General features: G+C 33.1%; 1 protein-coding gene and 1 non-coding gene across 4 annotated transcripts; both read left to right on the forward strand.

Moving 5' to 3' along the window:
- The first annotated feature begins 280 nt into the window (after positions 1 to 280).
- On the forward strand, positions 281 to 13,890 carry LOC127073199 (probable bifunctional TENA-E protein). Of its 3 annotated transcripts, none has more exons than XM_051014333.1 (3): positions 281 to 518; positions 599 to 819; positions 909 to 1,355. In XM_051014333.1, the coding sequence occupies exons 1-3, from the start codon at positions 387 to 389 to the stop codon at positions 1,219 to 1,221; spliced, it is 666 nt and encodes a 221-aa protein (XP_050870290.1). In that variant the 5' UTR covers positions 281 to 386; the 3' UTR covers positions 1,222 to 1,355. The 3 variants fall into 3 exon arrangements, with proteins under 3 accessions (XP_050870290.1, XP_050870291.1, XP_050870289.1); XM_051014334.1 differs by lacking the exons at positions 599 to 819; positions 909 to 1,355 and adding exons at positions 13,171 to 13,391; positions 13,479 to 13,890 and having other exon boundaries at positions 332 to 518; XM_051014332.1 differs by lacking the exons at positions 281 to 518; positions 599 to 819; positions 909 to 1,355 and adding exons at positions 12,941 to 13,090; positions 13,171 to 13,391; positions 13,479 to 13,890.
- A 3,865-nt stretch (positions 13,891 to 17,755) lies between these two features.
- TRNAH-GUG (transfer RNA histidin (anticodon GUG)) lies at positions 17,756 to 17,827 on the forward strand. Its single transcript has one exon. It is a non-coding gene; the product is annotated as a tRNA-His (tRNA).
- Positions 17,828 to 27,276: the final 9,449 nt, after the last annotated feature.

Consider the following 27,276-nt stretch of genomic DNA (forward strand, 5'->3'; position numbering starts at 1 on the left):
GATAACCATGAAAAAACTAACTTAACACACTCATCACATGCCCATTTAATCATATCATATCGTAAGATACTTATGTTCAATGATAAAATATTTTCTTCACAAACCTATCAACACCATACTCACCAACATCCGAGTCGACAACTTGAGATGAATAAGATATATGGGAGGTGGAAAGAAAACTTCTCTAAATCACGGGCCCGTTGGTTAAAGCCCAAAACAGAATTGCCAAATGTAGCGGTGCATGCAAAACAAAGCCACGTGTAATGAACAATACTGTACTAGAACTTCATCGAAACTACACTGTTGATAGCGGCTACCTCAAAATTCAACTCATTATATAAGCCTCAGTTGCTCTATCACATCGATCGATAACAACAAGCTCGAAGATGCAGGAAATCGGCAAGACTGAAACATGGTTAAGGAAACATCGTTCTGTCTATAACTCAGCCACCAAACACCCTTTTATCCTCAGCATCCGCGATGGCACTGTTCAATCTCATTCCTTCAAAACATGGCTCGTAAGTCATAAACTTACCTATTAGAATTTAGATCTATGGTGAATCTTTTTAACTACGATTCCTTCCTATGTTGTTTTCAGGCGCAGGATTACTTGTTTGTTAGAGAGTTTGTTCCATTTGTTGCAAGTGTGTTGATAAAAGCTTGCAAGGAATCAGATGATAGTGATGATGATGTTGAAGTTATATTGGGAGGTATAGCTTCTCTCAATGATGAGTTATCTTGGTTTAAGAAAGAAGCTAAGAAATGGGATATTCGACTCTCCGAGGTTGTTCCTCAAAAAGCAAACAAAGATTATTGTCGGTAGGTTTTTATTAATGATCTGTTTTAGTTCTAACCGAAGTTGTTTTCTTTAAGGTGATTTGATTTTGTTTATGGTGTTGTCGTGACAGGTTGTTGGAAGGTTTGATGAGTTCAGATGTGGGGTATACTGTGGCTCTTACTGCGTTTTGGGCGATTGAAGTTGTGTATCAAGCGAGTTTTGCGTCTTGTGTTGAAGAAGGTTCGAAAACTCCGGTAGAATTGAAGGAGACTTGTGAGAGATGGGGAAATGAGGGGTTTGGTGAGTACTGTGAATCTCTGAAGAAGATGGTTGATGGGCGGTTGCTGAAGGCTTCTGACGAGGAAGTGAAGAAGGCTGAAGTTGTGTTTTTGAGTATTGTTGAACATGAAGTTGAGTTTTGGAACATGAGTAGTGGGAATTAATGTAACATAATGAAAGCTTGTTCATGTTGTTGATTGTGAACCTTTGTAGCTTATGCTATTGTGTAGAATGAAATGTCTAGTTTAATAGAGTAAACTAGAAATATGGAAATGGAATGCACCTTGTTTTCTTAGTAGTTAAGAAGGAAAGAACACTTCTGAATGTATAGATATGCTATACTAGCAAACAGTAGCATAGGTAGTAGAGATCAGAATCAGAACAGAATCAGAACAAAATAAGAAACTTGCTAAGGTTTTGGAAATGATTCGAGCTATCAATCGTTAAATTTTGGAAAATAGTGAGGAAGATATGTGTATTTAGGGATTATCTAATAATGGTGTCTTTATAATATCTAATGCATTTGACAATATAACTAGTTTGGGATGTGAAGAAAGAAGGGATCAATGACAAAAAAATTGGAAGCTAAGAGTTTCAATGAGTTTTATCTAGGTGATGCACCACAATGGTATTAAAACCAATCAATATCTTACCAAATTGAACCTTCAAAATCCTTATTCTTCATAGTGTGAGAGACTGTAAAATTGCAAAGCACATTTGGTAGAATATGTTGGAACATAAACAATTTTTTTAAGATGAATCTGACAAATTGGTTAGAGCATAATATGAAAAGGAACCTAGGCAAGGAAGAGGAAGACTGGAAGGTCATTTGGTCTACAAAATTCCACTATATATGGAAATAGTGAAATCAAAGTATTCACGTCGCAAACTTCATTTTACCTTACAATATGCCCCATGAGGTCTGAGTGAAGGTAGAAAACTTTATTAGGAGCATGAAATTGCAGAAGACTGTAACATATCATCAAATACAGATGATTGAAATTTTTTAGAGACCACCTGATGAGAACTGAATTTGCCTAAACTCAAATGAAGTTGTACAATTCGAAGGAGGAATTTGGTGTGGTGGATTTGTTAGAGATGGAAATGGAGCTTGGCTAGGAGGCTTCTCAAAGAATGTAGGCAAGTGCATAACTTTCATCGCAAAATTATGAGGTGTGCTAAAAGGTCTAAAGCTCGTGCAAATTACAGGTTATAATAGGTTGGAGATTTAAGTGCAAATTACAGGTTATAATAGGTTGGAGATTTAAGTGGACAACAAGAATGTGGTTGATGCGATAATGAATCCTAATTACTGGGTAGGGACAAGTCAGAACATTAATAGAAAAATCACTCTTGCAAGTATAATAGTGTAAGTTCCAAAAATTTGGTTTGTGAATGTGTTTCGAGAAGAAAATAGGTGTACAACCACTCTTGCAAGATTGTCCTTAAGTTTAGTGTATGGACTCTTTATTATGAGAAGTTTGCAAGGTTGTCCTTAAGTTTAGTGGATGGACTCTTTACTATGAGAAGTTCCCAAATTATATGAATACTTTGTTTTTAGACGATCTTAGAGGAATAACAGTTAAAAGGATGGTTGTGTAGTTTTGTTTTTGGGCCCAAACCCTCTTGAATCACAAAAAAAATATGATACCATGATCCGTTGTACCTTTCATGTATATGAAAATCCACTTGACTGTTTTCCAATGATGCTTGTTCGGGTTGGACATAAACTTATAAACTTAACTTATAGTTTGTGCCAAATCTGATCTAGTGCAGGCCATAACATATATTAAACAACCAGCAACACTGGCATAAAGAACCTTTGACTTATACTTAGCTTCTGCATCTATCTTTGAACATTGATTCAATGAGAGCTTAAAGTGATTCCCCAATGAAGGTCTCACAATCTTCCAATTTGTCATGTCAAACTTGTCTAGTACCTTTTCAACATAACTTTTTTGAGAGAGCCATAATTTTCTAGCACTCATATCCCTGTGAATTTCTATATTAATAATCTTCTTTGCAACACCTAAGTCTTTCATGTCAAACTCCTTTTCCAACATTATTTTCAGTTCATTTACATCATATAAATGATTAGCAACAACCAACATGTCATAAACATACATTAACATAAGAGCCATCATTGAGGCTTATAACGTAAACACAATAGTCACACTCATATATTTTGTAGCCAATCTAAAGCATGGGCAATTTAAAGTGCCTGTACAATTTCCTTGGAGATTTCTTTAAACCATACAAATACCTCTCCAATTTACAAACTAGCATGTCATATTGAGTGTCACTAAACTCCTCTGTCCGATCATGTAAATTTTTTCATCTAAATTATCGCGAGGAAATGTTGTCTTCATATCCATCTTCTCTAAATGCATGTCTTGGCCGCCAAAGCTTACACGAACACCCAAAGATCCTTAACTTGTCAAGAACAATAGGATCACATGTCCATACCTCTTATGCAACTTTCCTCTCCAATGCAGTCCATGGTGACCTAATGATAAGATATCATACCATGTCAACTGATTCTTCCCAAAAACCTTTTAATAACCCAACATTCAACAAAAGACACATTTCCCTTTCAATTAGAGATTTATTCATTCTCGCTTCCAACCATTTTGTTGTGGTATCTTACGAGCTGAAAAAATCTTATATTATCATGTTCTTCACATAACCTCTTGAAATTTGAATCAGTGTACTAGGTCTCATTATCTGATCACAAATACTTGTTTTTCTTCTTGTTTGATTCTTTACCTCTACTTTCCACAATTGGAATTTGGTAATGACATCATATTTATTCTTCAAGAAATACCCCTGAACCTTGCAAGAAAAATCACATGTGAAAGATAAAAAAACTTAGAACCACCCATGGAAACCTCTTTGGTATGCCCCCACACACATTTGGATGCATGTAGTCTAAAATTCTCTTTATTTTATGTTTTCCGGTCTTGAACCGAACACAACACTGTTTTCCTAGTACACGCTATTAGCACAAGTCCATATTGCAACTACGAACACCCTTAAATAGATTTATCTTATGAATTTTCATCATCCCACACTCACTAAGATGACTCAGAAGGATGTGCCAGAGTTTGATTGGATCATTTATCATACTCAACTAATGTAATATAACCTACAACAGTGTTGTTAAATATCATAGATGTTACCTGTAGTTTTATTTGCTCTAATCATAGTCAATGCAAATTTTCTAATCATAATATTCTTTATATATCCATAGAACAAATAAAGGAAACTAAAGTTTCTCTATAGTCGCAGAGATAGACACCATTGGACTAACTGTTTTAACAAACATCGATTATGTTCATTTTTTTGCTTTTGTTTATCTTTAATATTTTATACCGGTCATCATTAGAATAATATAAAGATAAATATTTATAGTTGTTAATGTGGTTTCAATTTTAGTTTATATGGCTATAAGCTAATTATTATTGTAGGTTGGTTAGCAGTAGTATGACCATGGTTAACTGCATTATGATCAACATATATGTTAGGTATCTTGGTGACAATATGCGAAAGAGTTCATAGGTATAAAAATATATGTAAATCAAGTCAAGTTAAGACTGAATCAAGTCAAAGATATGAAGAAAAATAAGAGTTGAAGATGTTATAAAGAGAAAGATGTTTATTAAGAGAAAACTTGCTAAGTAATTCCTGAACACTCTAATTCATTTTGTGTTACATATAAAAGCCAACTCATGTTGAAAGGATTTTAACTGTTTAAAATAAAAGGAAACACAAAAAGAGATCATTTGAACATTGAAATCAAGGGGAACTACTCAAAGTTTGATCTTTAAGTCTTTGATGCAGTTTCATGACATCTTTTACGCATCTCATTGTATATACTATTATGAGTGTGTTTAAATAGTTTCTTTTAGTGTTGGGATTAGGTGTATTTAAATATGACTTTGATGCATCCTTTTGATCATAATAGTTATATATAATATTTGTTTCATTATAACGATGGATTAGTTCCGTACTTAATTATTTTACCGATATTAAACTCTAAAATTGAAAATTTGATTTAGAAAGTACTCGACAAAGACTTCTTACTTAAAGAATTTGGAATAATTTCATATATATATATATATATATATATATATATATATATATATATATATATATATATATATGGATTATATTTGCTAGTCACATGAATTGGTTTGGAATCATAAACCATTGTTGAAACTTAATGTTATAGTTATTCTGGTCCGACTAGAAGAACCAATGACCATGACCCAGAGAAGGAAATAATTTTCCAATTCGATAGTAGGGTAGAAGTTTTATCTTGGGGAAGATTGTAGGATATCTAGGTCCGAGATACATCCAACGACTCTCTATATCCCACGTCTGAAGAATAATGGATTATTACAACCGTCCCCACTATATAAAGGGAAAGCACACCGTTCTTCAGGTACACAATTCGAATTTAAACTTCACTCACTCATCTTATTCAGATACTATCTTAAGCGTAGGAGTGCTAACCTTACAGGTTAACTCCTTTTCCTCACTGCATTGTAAGCTTAAGTCTATCATTTCACCTCACAACCTTCAGTCTCTGATTAACTCTAGTTCCTTAACGGAACAGTGGCCCTACCTGTGGGAAACGACTTCTGATTCCCATGTTTTCCACGATTTAATACTTTTATTTCAATTCACCGATTCAAAGCTTTCTCAACTTAACGAATCAGAGTTCCTGAGATCGAACCATAAATCCATTATTTTTTATTAACTTTTGTAGCAGATCAACTCTGTTTTCATAATTTTCAAATCTATAATATCCATATATTCCAACAATGGCAAGATTTAAATCCCATCGCACCTCTTCTTTATGCGAAATGGTTGTCGTCGCCACTGCTTCTCAAGTCGAAAGATATCTACTGCCTCCTCCTCAAGGCGATGAATCAGATCATTGTGAACACCCTATTACATCTAGATATCCTCTAACATTATTAAATTGTAGGATATATTCCACAATTACAACAAGGTGAGCCTTCACTCATACCTCCAACATTACCATCAACCTCAAGACTAAAGGCTCTGCATGGTTTCCAACTATTACCAGCTAGCGTCAGAATACAAGGTGTGAGTGAGTTGTTGAAAAATATGTATAAAATAATTTTGAAGGAAAACTTGTAAGATATAGAATAAAGATTACTTCATTTGGAATAAATCTTGCACAATGCAAATCCAAAAAGGAACATAATGCGAAAAACTGCTTCCAAGAGAAACCGAACTATCGTACTCGAGTTGGCCACATCACAAAGATGTTCAAATGCGAAATATCTGAATCACCAAAAGATCAAGAGACATCTAAATCCTCATCGCAATCCCAGAGGAGGCCAAGGTAGTCATGTTCCTCTTGAGGAGCAAGTAGAGAAATCGCTAGTGAAGAATCCACAAAAGCATCCTCTTTGTGCTCGTATCATGGACAACCAAATACCAAAATCATTGGAAAAACCCCTTAGAGGTGAAGGATCACAACGGGAAGGGAAATCCCTCTGAGCATATAAAACATGTTGATGACCGATTGAACAACTTCCATACTAACGAGGCATCAAAGTGTAAAATATTTGCACTAACAATGACAGGATCTTCCAGACTCGGATTTTAAGCTCCATCATTAGAAGCATTGATTCATGGATCTATTTGTGCAATAGCTTCACCATTAATTTCACAACTCAAATAAGGAAACTGGTGACGATATATTTCCTTAACGGGATAATTCGGGGGAAGAAAGAGAACTTGCGCTCGTACATCGACCATTTCATGCAAGTAGTTATGGAAATAATAGGATCTAAAGAGGGCCTCAATTGTTAGATATTTGAGAACGGCCTAAGGCAAGATAACTCCTTCAGGGAGAAATTAGGGCATAGAGAGGCCCATAGTTTGAAAGAGCTACTGAATAGAGTGCAACCCTTTATTAACCTTAGGGAGAAACTTATCACTCGGGTTGACAACCAAGCATCAATAGATGTAGGTTTTGGTTGATCATATAGGAAAGATTCCAATAGGAAAAGGGAGGAATCAGACCACGAGACCAACGTCTGGTATGACAAGTACGTCCCTATGAGCACTTCTTGAGAGAAGATATACAAAGAGTGTGCCAACATAGAATTTTGGAAGGACGGGATCAAAACCCCATTCCTTATTAGAGAATATTGCAGAATTGACAAAATGAAATATTTCCCCTTTCACAAGAGCCATGACCATACCACCAATGATTGCATCTAGCTGGAGGAAACCATAAAGGGTTTGATAAAACAAGGCCACTTATCCGAGTATACCAAAGGCGGTAAGAGGGATAAAGAAGAGTATTCGAAGAAGAAGTCCCCATCCAAGACTGTAGATGTCATGGATAACAATGTTGGGACTAAAAGTGAAGATAAAGGAACAAGTAAGGGGAAGCGTTAACATATTTCTACCATTATTGGGGGAGCTCCCCGGGTGGACATCCTGTCCTAGAGGATAATGAAGAGGAATATTAAGGAATGGATGTCCGCCCATAAGAAAGACGGAAATGCATATGCCAAGACTCCACAATGCAAAGCTTAATCAAATGGTTTGGTTTATGCATACGTAAAAACGAATTATAAACTCAACTCTAAAGTGATCAATTATGGGATTAAATTCAATAACGATATAAGAAAAACAAAAAGTCAAAAGACAGGCAGTTAAAACATAAACCCTAAGGAGGCAGAGGCAATGCAACTTCAGCTCCCATATCATTTCATGAGAATAAAGCTTCGTTTAGAGAAAAGGAGGGCCGAACGAGGTGAGGCGTGATCCACCTAAACAAAGAGTAATTCCTCTGGTTTTATAATTTGAGGTACAAAGAAGAGGAAACCAACAAAATAAACTCGAATAATTTATGCCTTTTTTATTAGGAATGTGATGTCGGTCGTTGCTTACGAGACTATTTCTCCTCCATGGGCCAAAAAATAAAAAACTTCTCAAAATCAAACACCCATTGACCCGAATACAAATGCCTCCATAGACTTGAAAGACTTGTTATCCTAGAGAACACCATCATCGACCTCTTATAGAAAGGGGATTTTGAGACTAAAGGCTTTGTGCGTGAGCACTTTAATTTCCCAATAACATTAAGATGGCCAGTCAGAGAGGCACAAAACAACTATCTAACTTGGAGGAGACACATCATTTAAGGGGTGTTCTTCTAGAATGAGTGATGTTTAATGCTTACATCCAAGTTGACATGTATGTGGTGAAACTTAAGACAAAACTAACCATGATGAAAGAAAGTCTTCTTCAGACCCAAACTTTATTGACTTCAGCCAACATGAAATATCATGACGCATAACACTTAGTGGAAATGATAAAAAAAAGGATGAGGCCTATAAGAAGTTGGGCCATTAGCTTATTTATGCAAGGATGAATGTCTTAACTTTGAAACAGATCACCGAAGAAGATGCCACTGCCAAAGCCAAACTGCATGCTAATTTAGATGATGCTAAGGCATACATAGTTGGTTCCAGTGATCATAAATTTGAGAGGGATAAAGTGTAAGTGATTTGTTTTTATCATAAGACAGACCTGATCGAGCATGACCTATTCAAGGTTGTCTGGGATGGACAACTGGTCTATGAGGATGACAAATCTAAAGGGAATAAAGCTCCCTTATAATATAATGGAGGAAAACGTCTTGGAACCCGATGTCGTCCATGATGCTCAATGAATGGTTTTTCAATTTTCAATGATTTTGGAAGGATCTTTCTAGACATAATTTTTAAATCCCACCAAAATGACCATTTCGGAACCATGAATAGGTGTCATCTGAAAAGACTGCTAAGGAACAACTTTGTTTCGATAATTTTTTATATGATTAATTTTTTTAGATAGTTTATTGAAAATTATAGTAAAATAGGTAATAAATAAAAATGTCGACAAGGTTTCTCAATACACATTTGTCAACAATATTTTAGGCAATTGTCTCTAGAACATGTTGATATATAGTCCCCTTCAACACAACCTCAAATTTGACTTCATCCTTAGTCGCATGTTAGATATCATCTTTGTTATCATCCTCATTCCCAAGCTAATACAATTATAGCATTGTGTGGGGTCCATCATACATGCTATTTATGTCTCTTTATGTTTTCCAGGTTTTTGTTCGTATATGGAATGCAAAGGTAAATATTTAATTTAAATTTGATGTATCAGTTATATAACTATACTTATATATGTATTGATTGCATAGTAAGAAAAAAATTGTTTTTGCAGTTTTATGACACATTGAAGTGTGTCATCCATGGCTGAAAGATATCTGCACTAGACCATCTTGAAGAATCATGTATCCAGATGCATTCAAAACACCTAGCTTGACAGATATTTTTCTACATCAACATTCATTAGTGTCGTATCATAATCAGTATTACTTTTCATAATCTATAAAAACAAATTCAATTGAATATATTATCTCTAAAGAAGTAATATTAGAGATTTCAATAAAAGATTATTTGTATTTATTGGGCTTATATGGTGAATTCATGAATAATAGAGTGAGAAATGTGTTAGGCAACTTGATGCGTCCACAATATGTTTCACATAACTTTTGAATAACCAAATTCTACATCTAGAGGCATATTTGTGTTAATTCAACAATTTTAATAAATGTTACATTTCAGTTTTTGAATCCCTCGTAGATTTGTTGTTTATGGGTCAAACATTATAAACTTGCCTTCAAACTTGCCATCCAAGTCATGATTGTGCATACCATAATATACAAAATTTCCAAATATTTGAAGGCATATAGTACTCACGTAATCATAATAGATATTAAGGGTATGTTTGAAATGCATCTTAAAAACTCTTTTTTAGTTTTTGAAAATTTAAAATTTAAAAACTTGTTTGAATATAATATTTTGCAAAAGTGTTTTTAAAAACTCTTTTCTATTTTTCAGTTTTTAAAAGCAAAAAAGTGAAACAGTTTAGTTGTGTTTTGCTTCTTACTTTTTAGTTTTTAGTATTATAAAATTTGAAGAAAAAACATAAAAATTTATAATTTTCATTAATAGCATTAATGTAATTTTAATAATTTTTATATTTTAAAAATAAAATAGAAAAACGTATTTGAAAGAGTATGTTATTTCTTTTATTTATGCTCTTTTTATGTATAAGTAACCTTTTCAAATATGTTTATTTATTTTACTTAATTTTTTTTGTGTTTCTTAATTATTTTCACTATATAATTTTTTTTCTATTAAACGTGGAATCCCATTTTTTACTTGTTTTTTTCTTATTATTATTACAAACAAGTGTTATGTGATTTGTAAAATTAAAAATTGATTTAACCCAATTATTTGTATTCGACCAAATATCAATTAATTTTCTTAAATTTGTAATATTTTATACAATAAAATAGATTTTAAAAGTAAATGACAAAATATGCATTTTTATTCTCTTCTTAAAATACTATTAAAAGATTAGATTATCAAACAAGTTTTTTTATTTTCATATTTTCAAAACAGTTTTTAAGAATTAGTTTATCAAACAAATTTTTTGTTAATTTTCTTCTTAAAAATAGTTTTTTAAAATAGATTTGAAAAATAAATTTTAAGAACTAAAATTGAAAAGTGTTTCAAACAGGCCCTAATTTTTTCATGTTTCAACGCCATCATGCTTTAACGTTCCATTTGTTTGTTTACACCGTCAACCTAGTTCAGAGTCCAACATAATAAAAAAACTACTCAAACATGAATCAAACATCTCAATAACTATGAAAAAACTAACTTAACTTACTCACCACATATCCATTTAAGCATATCATATTGTAAGGTAAACTTGTATTTAGTGATAAAATATTTACCATCAGGCACTTCATCAACAACTTACTTATCAACACCTAACTTACCAACTTCCGATTCGACAATATCAAATACTTAAGCGTCCAATCCAACAACACGAGATTATTCAACGACTAGGTTGATAATATTCAGTTACACCATATATTTATCCGTTATACACATTAGAAATATTAAGAAACAAAATTTACTATAATTGAACGAACCATTTCTAAAATGATTTTCATGATTCCATAATGAATATTCTTAAAAAAATTTCACATCATTATTATTTAAAGAATACAAAAATCAACCATGAAAAGAGATATATAATTGCATTACTTATATTTTACTGATACCATATTATGCTTCTGTCATGGAAGTCATTGACAGAACAGTAAGGAATGCTTCTGTCATGGAAGCCATTGACAGAACAGTAAGAAAAGTTTAAAGTGAAGAGGAAGAAGATAAAGAGCAGAACTGTATTCTGTTATGCATTGAATGAGGATTACAACAATTATATAGTTGGAAGAGATTGTAACTATCTGCATAACAGAAAACATAACCAACAATTATATAATTGGAAGAGATTGTAACTAACTGCATAACAGAAAACATAACCAACTGAATGGAAAATGTAACTAACTGTAAACTTTAACTGTTTTTGTTTTCTTCATCTATTAAATAATGTAGATAGAAAGTTCTATTATGTGCAAAATTATAAATTTTGAGGAAAGAGTGAGAAATTTTGAGAAAGGTATTGGAAAGATATATATTTTTTAAAAAGTTAATATTAAAATTTTGAGATGAATTAGACATAAGGGAGGTGGAAAGAAGTATAAAATGTTGTTAATTGAAATTTGTCAATTTTATAAATATATAATCAAAATATACAGAAATAGTAGGTAAATATGCAACAAGTTGCACCACTATCTTTTTTTAGATGGTAAAATATTTTTTTTTTTAAAGTTATATTCATTGTCCTAAGATACGCAACATTGTTATGCACGAGCTTTTGCACTCATGCAAAAGATTCGGTGTTAGAAAATAAAAAATGTCAAAGATAAATGGTATGAAAGCATATTGATTGTTGGTACACGCTTTCTCATGCTTGACCAATTTACTTGAAGCAACTTTGAGAAATGTCTGTCCCACAGTAAAATCTTCATTCTTCACTTTCATCAGTGGAGAAACCGAGTCAAGTCTACATAAGCATGTTTTCCTCATACCCATCATACACTAAAACATCTGCTGGCTTAAACGTTGGTCTCCCCTCCTGTGGATCAGTCAAGAAATTCACAGGTTCCTCTTTCTTCACAGATATCTCGGAACGCCTAAATATATCAAATAAGACATCCATAACAAAATCATGTTAGTATTTGAATCCTGAAAGCTCCTTACAATGAATAGTGTGTTCCCCAAATTCATCCAATCATACCTTGTGAAAAGTAGAGAAAACCTCAACAAGGGAATCATAAGTTGATATTTAAGGATGGTACGATACTCTATTGAGGACATATGTTAACCTAGACCATCAATAGGGATACCAAGAAGAAACTCTTGAGCATATGCCGCTTGCAAACAACCAAAAATTATTTTCTGTCTTATGATCATGTCAAACTTTACATCCATCTCATGAACACTTTTACTAAAAATGACACTAACAAAAACATGTTGTGCTTTAGTAGAGACGACCTCCTTTCTATTAAAACTGCTAAGACAAAAATAAAAGTTTGACGTTCAAGAACAAAGTTCTTAAAGATATTTTTTAGGTGTAGCAAAAAATACATTAACTCAACAGGTCTTTGATAAAACCTTAATTTCGACTCACAGCCTCACCAAACAATTTGAAGTGCAAAAGTGGTTAGAGCCCAAAACAGAATTGCCAAATGTAGCGGTGCATGCGAAGGGATGTCACTCTGTTTCATCCAAAACAAAGCCACGTGTAATAATCAATACTTTACTAGAACTTCATCGAAACGATACTGTTGGTAGCGGCTACCTCAAAACTCAACTCATTTTATAAGCCTCAGTTGGTCTGTCACATCGATCAATGACAAGAAGCTCGAAGATGCAGGAAATCGGCAAGACAGAAACATGGTTAAGGAAACACCGTCCTGTCTATAACTCGGCCACCAAACACCCTTTTATCCTCAGCATCCGCGATGGCACTGTTCAATCTCATTCCTTCAAAACATGGCTCGTAAGTCATAAACTCACCTATTAGAATTTAGATCTCTGGTGAATCTTTTTAATTATGATTCCTTCCTATGTTATTTTCAGGCGCAGGATTACTTGTTTGTTAGAGAGTTTGTTCCATTTGTTGCAAGTGTGTTGATAAAAGCTTGCAAGGAATCAGATGATAGTGATGATGATGTTGAAGTTATATTGGGAGGTATAGCTTCTATGAATGATGACATATCATGGTTTAAGAGAGAAGCTAAGAAATGGGATATTCGACTTTCAGAGGTTGTTCCTCAAAAAGCAAACAAAGATTATTGTCGGTAGGTTTATTAATCATCTGTTATAGTTAACTAAAATTGTTTTCTTTAAGGTAATTTGATTTTGTTGACGTTGTTTTGATGTGACAGGTTGTTGGAAAGTTTGATGAGTTCAGATGTGGAGTATAGTGAGGCAGTTACTGCATTATGGGCAATTGGAGTGGTGTATCAAGAGAGTTTTGCATATTGTTTTGAAGAAGGGTCAAAAAGTCCTCTAGAATGGAAGGAGAGTTGTGAAAGATGGGGAAGTGAGGGGTTTGGTCAGTACTGTCGGTCTCTGCAGAAGATGGTTGATCGGCGGTTGCTGAAGGCTTCTGATGATGAACTGAAGAAGGCTGAAGTTGTGTTTTTGAGTATTATTGAACATGAAGTTGAATTCTGGAACATGTGTGTTAGAAAGTAATGTTTGATGTTCTTTAAATGAAAGAAATCTTTGATGTATGTCGGTATGTGTAAAACAATGAAAGCTTGTTCAGGTTGTTAAATGTGAACCTTTGTAGTATTGTAGGGAGTTTAGTATAGTTTGGAAAATAAAAATTAAAAAAAACAACAAAACTCAAAAATTAATTATTCAAGAACTTTAAATTTTTACAAAATAAAACTACAATTTAAAAATTACAAATTCTCCGAATATAATGGAAAAATTATAAACCCTAAGGAAGAATTGTGAATTGTTTAAAAAAATAATAAAACCTCTCTATTCTTTAACGGTACTATTTAATGTAAAACTTGGGTTCTTTAACGGTACTATTTAATATAAAACTTGGATAAATATACTATTGAATATTTATTGTTAATACGGGAGTGTGTATGGGTAGGCAATTAATGTAAACCAATCCAACCAATTTTTTTTTTTTTTATATTTATGATTTATAAATCAAATCACTTGTTAAAATTTGATCTCTCTCATCTGGAAGAGTTTCAATATTTATTCTTTCATAATTTACATAAAGACATAATAATGTGGGATTATATGTATTTCATTTTTTATCTTCAAGTCATTCTTGTGTTAATGTCTTTATGTTTTCATATATATTTTGCATACTTCATGTAGGTGGATGTGTTTTCATAAGTGGATAAGTGGATGACGTTGTTGAGTTAGATTTTTTTTTTACTTCTCTAGATGTTTCTTCTTCAAATTCCTTTTTCTGGTGACAAAGTACATTCTCCTTCTTCATCAAAGATCCTATCTCGGTTGATTACAAACTTGTTGTTGTTTGGATTGTACAACTTGTAGTCATTTGAGCTTTGATCATAACCTACAAAGATCAATTTCTCCCTCTTGACATCAAATTTGGCTCATTTCTCATCTGTAGTGTGAGCATGAACTACATCTTCGAAGACGTTCAAGTGTGAGATACTAGGCTTTCTTTCATTCCATCATACACTTTTAGTTGGAGATCAATTTGATAGATATACTGCATACGCCATTGCCTTTGCCTAAAGTTCTTTTGACAATTTCTTACTTTTGAACATGCTTCGAGCTATATCAAAAATTGTTTTATTTTTTATTTCTGTAACACCGTTTTATTAGGGGGATCTTGGAATTGTTAATGGATGTCTAATTCCATTCACCTCACAGAATTCTTGAAATTCATTTGAAGTTAATTTATCTCCTCGGTCTGTTCGATCACTTCTATCTCTCAACCACTTTCTTTTTCTATAACGACTTTGAACTTTTTGATGGTAGTGAATACTTATAATTTTTGCTTCATGAAATAAACTCAAGTTTTTCTTGAAAAGTCATTGAAGAAAAAGTGGAAATAATTGTTTTTTCCTAGTGCGTTTGATTTGATTGGCCCACACATATCAACATGTATAAGCTCGAGAGGCTTCTTGGCTCTTGAGCTCGACTCTTTAGAAAAATTTGCCCTGAATTGTTTTCCGAGTAAGCATCTTTCGCACAAATGATATTGATGCTTGATTGGTGGTAGACCTCTCACCATATTTTGTTTTAACATCAAACTTAAGCCTCCAAAATCTAAGTGTCCAAATCGACGACGCATCATTGTAACACGCTTTGAGACATTTTATTACGTCATTTTAGATATTCAACAAGAACATCCCATTCGATGTACCTTTATGATCAAGTTATTCTTTCCATCTTTGATGGAGAGACTTAAATTGTTCATGTGAATATCATAACCTTTTTCTAAAAGTTATCCTAAACTCAAAATATTGTTCTTCATGTTTGGAACGTAGTAAACATTTGAAATAAATTTATGTCTTCCATATTTTAAACGACTTAATATATTACATTTGCCTTTCACTGAAACCTTAGAATCATCGTCAAATGAGACATTTCCATTGACCGATTCATCAAGTTCTACAAACATGCTCCTTTTTTCACACTTATGGTTGCTTGCACGAGTGTCAAGGTACCATGAATTATCCTTGCTTCCTTCATTATTTCCATGTGCTAGCAACACTACTTCAAACTTCTCATTCTTTCCTTTCACATAGTTGATCATTTCCTTGACTCTATTCTTGAAAACTCTACATTCTAAAGCGTAAAATGGTCAAATTTATGATAGTTGAAGCACTGACTTTGAGATTTATGACTCCTTGTGTTTATGTATCCTCTTACATGTCCTCTTGTTGAGGTTTCTCCTCTCTCATATCTGTCGCTACTGAAATTCGAAGCACATATATAGTTACCACATCCAAAATGTCGTCGACCGCGACCTCGTCCCCGACCTCTACCTCGACTCTGTTGGTATCTCTCATTTCTTTGAGTTTTTTCATTCTCCTTCAGTTGCATCTTAAATATTTTTCCCGTGATCTATTTCTTCTTTTTTGCGTTTCTCCTTATAAGCTAGTAACGATCCTTAAAGTTGGTCTATTGTCATAATATCTAAATCTTCTTGTTTCATCAATTGTCACAACAATATACTCAAATTTGCGGCCTAATGAGTGAAATATCTTCTCCATAATTCTCACATCTTTTAATTTTTCACCATGTCTTTTTAATAGATTTGAAATAGTAATAACTATTGAAAAATACTCAGAAATAGACTCTAACTCTTTCATATGTAAGGATTCAAACTCACCTCTTAAAGTTTAGAGACACACCCTCTTTATTTTGTCTCGACCTTTACAAGATGTTTGGAGCTTCTCCCATCTTCTCTTGAGCAGATGTTGCATTTGAGATTTTCTCAAACTCATCTTCATTCAATGCCTGATAAGTGTTTTCTTGTATCTCTTTCTTGAATCCTTCGAAACATTCTTTTGCGTTTGAATTAAGGAATCCTCATCTTGTGATTCTTTATAACCTTTTTAAACAACCTCCCAAATATAGTGTGCTTCAATTAGAGCTTTCATTTTTATACACCGTTTATCATAGGTACTTCCTTTGAGAATTAAAACTTGGAATGATGTTGCTCCATTCTTCGCCATGACCATAAATAGAACTCTTATCAAAATCTAAGCTCTGATGTCACTTTATTAAAAAAGGAAAATGCTATATTGAGATTTTATGAAAAAATTGAATGAAATACTATTTGAGAGAATGCTAATTTTATTGTTTGAGAGAATACTTTACAAATTAGTTTACTTGCTTCTAATTGCTTGGTTTACATGTGTTAAGTTTTTCCGTATTTATAGACTAAAAGGGAAATATCTACGTACACCATAGAACTATCTAGACACTTCAAGAGAGAGAGAATTCTACACACTTCTTTTTATTACTTGCATTTGCATTTATTCTTATGACTCCACTAATCTAATTCTACATTTCATTAGAATTTTCTTTAAATTATACAATTAAGACTAACAAATAGACCTAACATTTTATTAGTCCAATTGATCAAATCAAGTATATAATTCAACAATATTACAATTACAATAGGAATAATGAAAATAAATGCACACATATTTACACCTAAACTTCACAGATTATCACCAATATACAAACAAAAATATTTAAGCAATTAATTCTCCATTTTAGAATTCAACACATCAACCACGTTCCGCAAACAATAATCATGTATATTTATATCTACCACCAAACTTGTATGAGAGTTAACTTTAAATCAAACGCCATCTCATACAAAAGAAAAACTTCTCTAGATGGCCGGATATTTGACAACCCTTCTCACCCATAAAATGTCGTATGCAAACTTCATTATATTAGCAATATGATAACTAGTAAATAGTCCTAAAGCTCACATTATTTCATTCAACCCTACAATTGCTATCAATTAAAAGAAAAGCGATAATGGATCACATAGACTACCTGAAGTGGAATAGGTGAATACTATAATGTGTAAGCTCAACGGTCAACATAACATTTGTTAAATTTAAATGGTAGCCTATCTCATGTTTTTTTAATTAATCTATATCTAAAACTAAACACTTCTAACAACAAAGTGGCTGTAGTTTAGTGGTGAGAATTCCACGTTGTGGCCGTGGAGACCTGGGCTCGAATCCCAGCAGCCACAACACAAATATTTTTTAACCTCAAAAATATTTTTTTAATGTTTCTGAAAATTTTAATTCCTTAGAAAAGTTCCTTCAACTTTCCATCAATAATCAAAATCCGAATAATAAAAAGTTTATGATCCGAATCAATTATATCAAGATTAAGATGCTTTAAATTTTCAACTTTATACTCCACCAAGAATAACTTTATTTTAGTGAATAATAATTATTCCATTAACAACAAATGGTCCTTTGTACAAACTATATTCCTTCTCTCCATCTATAAAAGAAGATTTATAGTAGTAATATATTATAATAGTCATACAAAATAAACACATACAAATTATTAGCAGAGTGAATTCCATTCCATGGCTGATTTTCAACAAAAACTGGAAGCACTGAAGAATCTTGTTGGTTTGCTAAACAGCATGGAGGATAAAGGTGAAACTGAACCTCAAAACGCTTCACCTTCAACACCTCAGCATGGAGCGAACCATCCTCGCTCATCTGGAAAATATAGCAACTCTGGGATACAGAATATAAAAGGCTTAAGTAATCAAACTGGTTTCACTGAAGGCGATGCTAATGGAACTATCAACCTTGGTGATTTACGTGTGTAAAATTCACTAATGCCTATGTATGAATAAGTTACTAGAATAAGTGCTTTTATGCACGCCTCCAATATCTATCAAGTTTTATTATATGTCTACTTTAATTAACAGAAGCAATAATATATTAGCTTTCTAAATCTATACATGCATATAATAGTAGTTGTGCAATATATTTATTCAATAAATTAAATAAAAAAACAAAATATCTGTTACTTTAAGGACAAGAGAGAGTAATAGATTGTTTTTTAGAGATTTTTTTATATGGTAAAACACAAAAGCAAGTATCATCATACAAATATCATGATAGAATTGAAATAAGATAACTCCAAACATAATTTAAAAGCAATTTTAAGAAAAAACACTACATAGTCATAAAAAAAATTATACATGGATTATTCAAAAGCAAAGGCACGATCAAATCGAAAGTAATAATATATAATTCAACAATCCACTCTCTTTCAAACACCATAAATGGTAACATGAGAGTGAGAATCCACAATCTTTTTACAAATTCAATTAAGATTGATTTCTTTGATTTGTATTTGTGCATTTCAACCATCTTTGGTTTTAAGATTGTCCAATTTTCTCAAATGTTCACAAATTAATAAATGATTAAAAATAATATTTTAATGGATGTTGGATTAATTGTTAGAACCTGAAGCCACAAGATTAGTAAATAATGGAGATATTAGAGTGTTGATAGGGAGAGAGAAAACTGAGAGAGATAATTCAAGTGTCTAATGGACTAATTGTTAGAATTTGGAATCAAAAGATTAGTGAATACGTAACCGGTTACACCAACTCCAGAAACACTTTTCTGCTGCTTATTTGACTTATTTTGACACCTGTAATCGATTATACCCCTGTGTTAACCGGTTACAACACTTGAATTACTAAAAAACTCTTCACACGCCACCTTAATTAAAGTGCTCAAAATCTTTCATGCCCATGTCTATCTTCAACCTTTTGAACACATCATTTGTGACTCCCATAGTCAACAAATCAGCCACTTGGTCTCACTTCTACAATATCTCAATCTTAACTTTTCTTCACTAACAAGCTCCCACAAGTAATTAAACTTCATCTCAATATGCTTGTTCCTCCCATGTGCAATTGGATTATTAGCAAGATTAATCGCGTAAACATTATCAACCAGGAGTGTAACAGCCTATTGTTGTCCAGCTCCTTCAATAGATTCATAAGTCACACGGTTTGACACACATATAACGAATCGTCAGTGTACTCGGTCTCACAAGACGAGAGTGCAACTATTGGTTCCTTCTTTGAGCATCATGAGATTGATGTTTCACCGAACATAAAGATGTACCCAGTTTTAGACTTTCAATCATATTTATGTTTACACCAATTAGAATCGGTAAAATCGAGCAAATTGCATTTTCTGCCCATACCCGTTGTGGGAAAGAGAATTCCGCAGTCGATAGACTCTTTGACATATCTTAGGATCCTCTTGACTACTGCCAAGTGAGACACCTTTGGCCTCCCCATGAATCTACTCACAATACCGACGTTAAACGCCAACTCCATTCATGTATTGCACAAATAACACAAGGATCCAAATAGCCTCTTATACTGAGTTTGATAAACATCTTGCTCATCCTCATTCTTTGACAAATGTAGCTTTGTTTCAAGCATAGTAATGACAATATTATAATGCTTTATTTCAAACTTCTTCAATATCTCAAGAGCATACCTTCTTTAGTGCATGAGCAATCCCATTTTGGACTTGTGGAACTCAAGGCCAAGGAAGCATCTCATGAGGCTAAGGCCAATCATCTCAATTTTTTCCATAAGTTCACTCTTGAACTTTGAAATTCACTTTTCGTTGTTGCCCGTTATCAACAAATCGTCTACACATAGACAAAGGGTAGTCATTGATTCACTTGTATCCATCTTCACATACACGCCATGCTCAGATACATATTTCTTGAAGCCAAACCTCCTTTAGGAAACCATCAATTCTATTGTTCTAAACTCTTTGAGCTTGCTTAAAACTGTACAACGCTTTCTTCAACTTGTAGAATTTTAGCTCTTGGTTTCTCACAACAAAACTAAGGGGTTATTCTACATACACCTTTGGTAAATGGGCCAATTATTGCTATTCACAATACCAACACCTAACCTAATGGTTTAAATACTAGCAACCAATGTGAATACCCCTTCAAAGTTTATGCATTCTCTTTGCAAGAATCCTTTTGCAACTAATTGAGCCTTATGCTTGATTGTTTCACTCTTGGGATTTGCCTTCACTTTGAACACCCATCTCACACCAATTGGTTTCTTCCCGTATGGTAGATCAACCAACTCCCAAGTATTGTTCTTTTCAATAGATTCTAGTTCCTCCTTCATAGCACAAATCATTTTTGGATCACTTAAAGTCTCTTCCATTTTAAAAGTTTAGATTTGGCCGTTAGTGTAAAATGAACAAAATCACCATCATCACTGACTTCGTTATCTCCAAACAGCTCGCAATCTTGGAGTCTTTGAGGAAAAAATCTTTTCGGACTTCGGAAACGGGTGTTTATGCACTTCCCGTATCTGCATAATCTGAATTTTCAAAGTTGTAACCGGTTACAACTTTTATGTAATCAATTATAGGTTGCTGCATCTCCTTGATTTTGTCGACAATGACGTCTCGACTGATTATAACCCTCCTATTTGCTGCATCAAACAACTTGTAACCACCTATATAGTGATACCTTACAAGTATTATCAACTCTCCCTTATCATCTAGCTTCTTTCTAAGCTTCCCCGAAACATGTTGATACGCTATTCAACAAATAGGAAGTTATGGATACCACTTATCCCTCTAACTTAACAAATAGGAAGTTGTGGATATGTTATTCAATAAATTATCAAATGGTTCAGATTCAGTTTGAATCCCGACCATGTTTCCTCCAGTGTTATCTTCTCAAGCTTCTTTGTTGGATACCTATTCAACAAATAGGAAGTTATGGATACCGCTTATCCCTCTAACTCTTTTAGCAAGTTCTTCCCTTTAAGATGTTTCTCATCATGTTCATGATCAATCGATTCTCCTTTCGGTAACACCATTTTGATGCGGTGTATAAGGTGGTACAACCTCATATATGTTCCATCTTGATCACAAAACCTCTCAAATTCTTTTGAGACATTTTCGCCTCCACCGTCAATTTTGAGCACTTTGAGCTTGTGATCGCTTTGCCTCTCAACGATGGAGTTGAACTTCTTAAACACTTCAACTACCTCATCCTTTCTCTTGATTAGTGTGCCAAAGTATATATTTCCACCAATGGAATCTACTTGTATCATTCCATACACATCTGAATATACCACCTCAAGGTGATTCTTGGTTCCCCAACCTACATCCTTGCTGAATTTACCCTTATGTTGCTTTTCTTGCAAACATTTTTCACAAATTTTAGTTGGTATGTTGATGAATGACAACCCCGTTACCATTCCATTATTTTGCAAGTCTTTGAGATCATGGAAATTGAGATTCCCAAGACAATAATGTCATATTCACTCTTCTCGACTTGCCACTGTATCAAGAATCTATGTCCCATAACCTTCAGCTCAACCTTGAAGGTTCTATTGGCAGCCATATGAGTTTTAAGGACCAAAACCTCGCTTTCATTCATGATGTGTAACCCTTTATTTTCCATGTGAATCTTTGTAACCCTTCTCAAGTAATTGGCCAATACTTAGAAGGTTACATTTGATTCTTGGAATGTACAATACATCTTTGATCAAGTAATTCCTACCATCCCTTCTCATGATCAAAACATCACTGATCCCATCGACAACTAGAGTGGTGTCATCTGCGAACTTCACTTTGTTCTTCATGACACAATTGATTTTAACAAACCAATCATTCCTCCTTGTTATATTAGTTGAGCAACCCGAGTCCAAATACCATTCTTGGATGCACTGGACTCCTTCTCTCACAGTCACCATGACATTTTCTTCTGCATGTAACCAGTTAACGCTTTCATGTAACCAGTTATAACCTGTTTTTACAACATTCCCAGAATTGTTGTTGCCGATGTCCCACAGCCTGTTGTTGCTACATTTTCCTTCTGTGATCATGACTAAGGTGTATTATCATCTTCAAACTCTTATCTTGCAACATTGGCTTCATTTCCTTGAGGTTCCTTCTTGAAGTTGTCACCATCCACACATTGATGGACCAAAAATAACACCTTGAAATATTTCTTCTTCTCTTCCTTATGTGTTTCTTGTTGTGCATCTGTTGCACCTTGGACAAGTGGATTTATCCTATTCTTGATCACTTCAAGAACATCTTGGTAACCAAACAACACTTTCATCTGTTTGCACTATTTTTCGTAATTCTTCACATCAAGGATGGGTAGGTTTGCAGGGATTCTTTTATTGGAGACAAAATTCATGTTGCACACTAGGTGTTTATGGATTAGAACCATACTCTTGATGTCAAATGTTAGAACTTGGAACTACAAGATTAGTGAATAATGGAGAAATTAGAATGTTAAGAGAGAGAGAGAGAGAGAGAGAGAGAGAGAGAGAGAGAGAGAGAGCAAATTGAGAGAGAAATAATTGAGGGTGAGAATATTTCACTAGTTATTGATGAGGATGACTCCAAGGAATTTATACAAGTATTACACAATGATTGAGATACAATTAACATAACAAATAACAGAAAAAATAAAAACTCGAGCTTGTAACCGATTACATAAAATCTGTAACCAGTTACAACTGAAACAAACTGAAAAATAACTAACAATTGTAACCGGTTACTGCGAATCCGTAACTAGTTACAACAACTCCATAAGCACTTTATGCTGTTTATTTGACTTATTTTGACACTTGTAACTGGTTACACCCCTGTGTTAACCGGTTATAGCAGTTAAATTACTCAAAAACTCTTAAACTAATAATCTTCCTCAATCAGTATGGAATGCCAACAGACATACATAAACATGCTACATGACACAAAACTCTTTTGAGACATTTTTTCAAACACCAAGAGTGCAAATTTAACCCCTAAAAGACAAAAATACATACCAGAAAATACATAAACAAAATTAGACAGATATATTATTAGAAGTAATTGAATATTATAGAATATCCATGCAGGCTTCGCGATGGACGAAAGATTGTCAACATAAAAATTGTAGGAATAACTACAAGGGAGAGGTACATCAACCATTGTTAAGTTTGAAATGTGCATAACACCTTCGATAGACTTTCCATTTCTTAGTGGTGGTGGCTTCGGTGACGGCTGCAACAACATAATGGGAGACTTGATGGTGGCTTGGTGGAGAGAATGTTCGGTGAGAGATTTAGTTATGGTAAGAGCATTAAGACATAATTGGATGGAGGAAATAGTACTCTCAATAGAGGAGGAGGTTACCACCATGAAGATGAAAGAATAGAGTCACCATGAAGGTAAGAGGCAACCACAAAACTCTAGAAAGTTGGGGAAAATGTTTCTAGAGAGAATGGAGAACATCTCTCCTTATAGGGTGCAACGCTTTGTTATTGTGGTATCTTTAGACTTAGTTTAGATGAAATAATTGAAAGTTTTAAAAAAGAATTAATTTTAGACAATTCACTTGATTAAATTAAATTATTTATTTGTTTTTATTTTTTATTGTTTCAATAGAGTATTAAAAATCTTCTTTGTTAAATTTTTTGAATTTTTTTATAAGTTTTACAATTTTTAATTAAATTTGAAATTAAAAAATATAGATTAATTTATAATTTTTTAAAGGTTTACGAGTCAATTTGAAAAGTTTTAGAAAAATGGAGTCCAATTTGCAGAAAATTTAAAAGGTTTATAAGAATTAATTTGATACTTAGACTGTATAATGAGAAATTTCAAATTTCTTAATTTTATATATTATTTTAAAATTTTAAATTAAAAAAATATTTCTTAAACTCTTATCATTTTAAAACTCTTTTGAAATTTTTATCCAAACAATAAAATTTATTTAGATATTTTTTTTAAAGAAACTAAAGGAAAATATTATAAATAAAAAGATTCTCTAGTGCAAAAATAAAATGCTCATCAAAATTCAACCAATATAAAATTAAAAATTAAAAATTAACATCAATTGACATCCTTAAGCAACTTAAATCATTTAACCATCATTAATTTAGGCCATTGGATTTAAAAAAAAAAGTTAAGCCAGAACTAAGTCGTAATCTTGACTTGATCTAAAATCAGTAAAATTGATAATTCTCTCTGACTAAATATCTTTTTATATCATTCTTTCCATAAAATTCAAACATCAGTCAACCAAATGACATGGAGGCCTTTATAAGTCTCTCTTCTATCAGAAATAAGACCATATAACGAATAAAAACTACCTTTGAAGTCATTATAAGCCCTACAAGCTTCCAAACATTAGAATATTGTACCACATCCTCCGGCAAAAGGATACTCGAAAAATATATGACTTAAGTTTTTATCCTTTCCTCAAACTCCTAAGCTTCTTAAATAATACTTATTAATGATCATGCGTTGCTTCAAGTTGTCTTTTATTGGGAATATTGACGTGTGAAACTGCAAATGCACTGTAATATCAAGTAGTACAAAAAAGATCAAACCCACTGAAAGATGTATATGAGCACCAAATTTCCATCCTAATTTTGTTTAGCTAAAGCGATCACAATAGTGGTTTGATTGGTGCAAAGTGAAATGAAATTTGACAAATAATAAAAATAGAACATGGGGTTTATGATCGTCTATCTAGACTCACCCCAATGATTATCCATGTTCAATTACGAGAATACCTAAGCATTTTTTTATAGAAAAGTAGATAAAAATGTGTGCCACCCACTTCCGTTGTGCGTACAACTAGACATGTTTATGGCACAACTAACCGATTAAACCAAGAGCAAAAACTCCTTGTCACACGACATTGTAACTTGGTTGTTTCTCAATCGAGAGTGAGTCACCTTGTCATGGAGGACGCCTCACTTACTCTACTGTTTAGCAACTCGTGGTCGGACATAGATGCATATCCTTTCGGGTTATGATCATGTATATGTTGCCTTTGCTTTCACAATCGACAAACATGTTTTTGGAACTTGGATTCTAAAATTAAAAAAAGGGCTTAAGATTCTCGTAATTCGTATTGGATGCATCAATTAGGGGTTGTCATGAGATAGACTCTCATAACCCCTTGTCCTCATAGGACTACTCACTAATGGTGAGGTAAACAATAATCAAACAATAATAAGGCATAACAGGCAACTGAAATAAAATAAAGTAATGCAACACAACTAAATGGAAATAAACTTAAAATAAATAAGGCAAGAATTATTATACCAAACTTGTTGAACAAATACATGTGCAAGTAAGAACAAAAGCTACAAAGTGAAGCAAGCAATAAGAGAAAATTAGCAAGTGGTGGATCCCTAAGTGTCACCCTTAGGTATCTCTCCTAATACCAAGCTCTAAGCCTTTATTTATAATAAATTAAGCCATAATTTACTCACAAAGAATCATAAATTTGAGCTTAATCATCATTACGCACTAACATAAAGTTGTGGGGGGGGGGGGGGGGGTGATAAAGGTCTAAAAGCCATAAAAACATCCAAAAGCCACAAAAATGTTCAAAGAAACCAAATGTTTGTAACTGCATGGGAGCCGGGTAGACCATGTTGCTCCCAACTTGCTTGTATGGGAGGGCGACAAGGGCCAACACGGTCCGTGTGATGGGACACGTTCAGTACGTGTCGGCCACAAGATTTTTGTATGGAGATAACTCCCTTTTGTGTGATCATTAGCATCTTATTACCCGAAATCATAAATAGAAGACAAAAGCGCATAAAATCGAACTAAAGTGACGAAAACAAACATGAAAACGGAAAGAAAACAAGCAAGAAATACGATGCATTTACCACTTATCAATTATGTTTCAAAAGAACTTCCATGTGAACAAAGACACTTTCAACAAAGCGAAATCTTTGGAAACACAATCGATAAGAACTCTTGAGTCAACCTCCATAACACAGATAAACAATTGATTCATGAATTTAACATGATACTCATTATACATGTTAATCCTCCATAATCATATACATGCTTTGTTTTCATATAAACAAATATTATCCAACAAAGTATAATAATTTAGAAGTAAGTTCTCCTCCCACACAAACAAACAACTTATCTACCTCTAACATCCATTATTCACCTCTTACTTTCATATACACATATCAATAACTTAGGTCTCGTTAACTCGAGAAGGATTATACAAACTATTAAATTTATCTCTGAACAATTCTTCTTCTAGTCAAGGATCATGCTAGAATGATGTACTTTTGTCATTCCCCACCTCTTGAAAAAGAAACTCTCCAAACCATTTTTCTACATATAAACTTACTTTTTCCCTAATAAAAGTCATACTTTTTCCACACTCCAATGTCTTTATCCTACCATCTTGTACCTAACCTTTCTCGTTCCCATACTTATGAATCAACAGCCTAAACCATACCTTCTAGATTTTACCTAAGACTAAAATACCATTTTCCTATCCAAGAAAGACGGAAATCCAAAATTCGACTCACTTGCAAACTACCATTATTTTTTATCAAAACATGCTTTATTAGATTCATTTCAAATATTTTCAAAGTTCATTCCCTTTCTTAAAAGGAACAATCAATTCAAAAATATTAAAATACAAACTATTTAAATTTAACTTTATATACTTTTTTGAAAGAAAACAAATGATATTTTCTTCTTAAGACGCCTCTCTATTTATGCTTGTATGACATTCCTTATGTGATAATATATAAACAAATAGATTTAAAAATTAAAATGTGTTCCATTATGGAAGCATAAAAGTATGGTGAAGTGATGTAATACAGTTTTG

Source organism: Lathyrus oleraceus, chromosome 4 (genome assembly GCF_024323335.1).
Source record: "Lathyrus oleraceus cultivar Zhongwan6 chromosome 4, CAAS_Psat_ZW6_1.0, whole genome shotgun sequence".
NCBI lineage: Eukaryota > Viridiplantae > Streptophyta > Magnoliopsida > Fabales > Fabaceae > Lathyrus > Lathyrus oleraceus.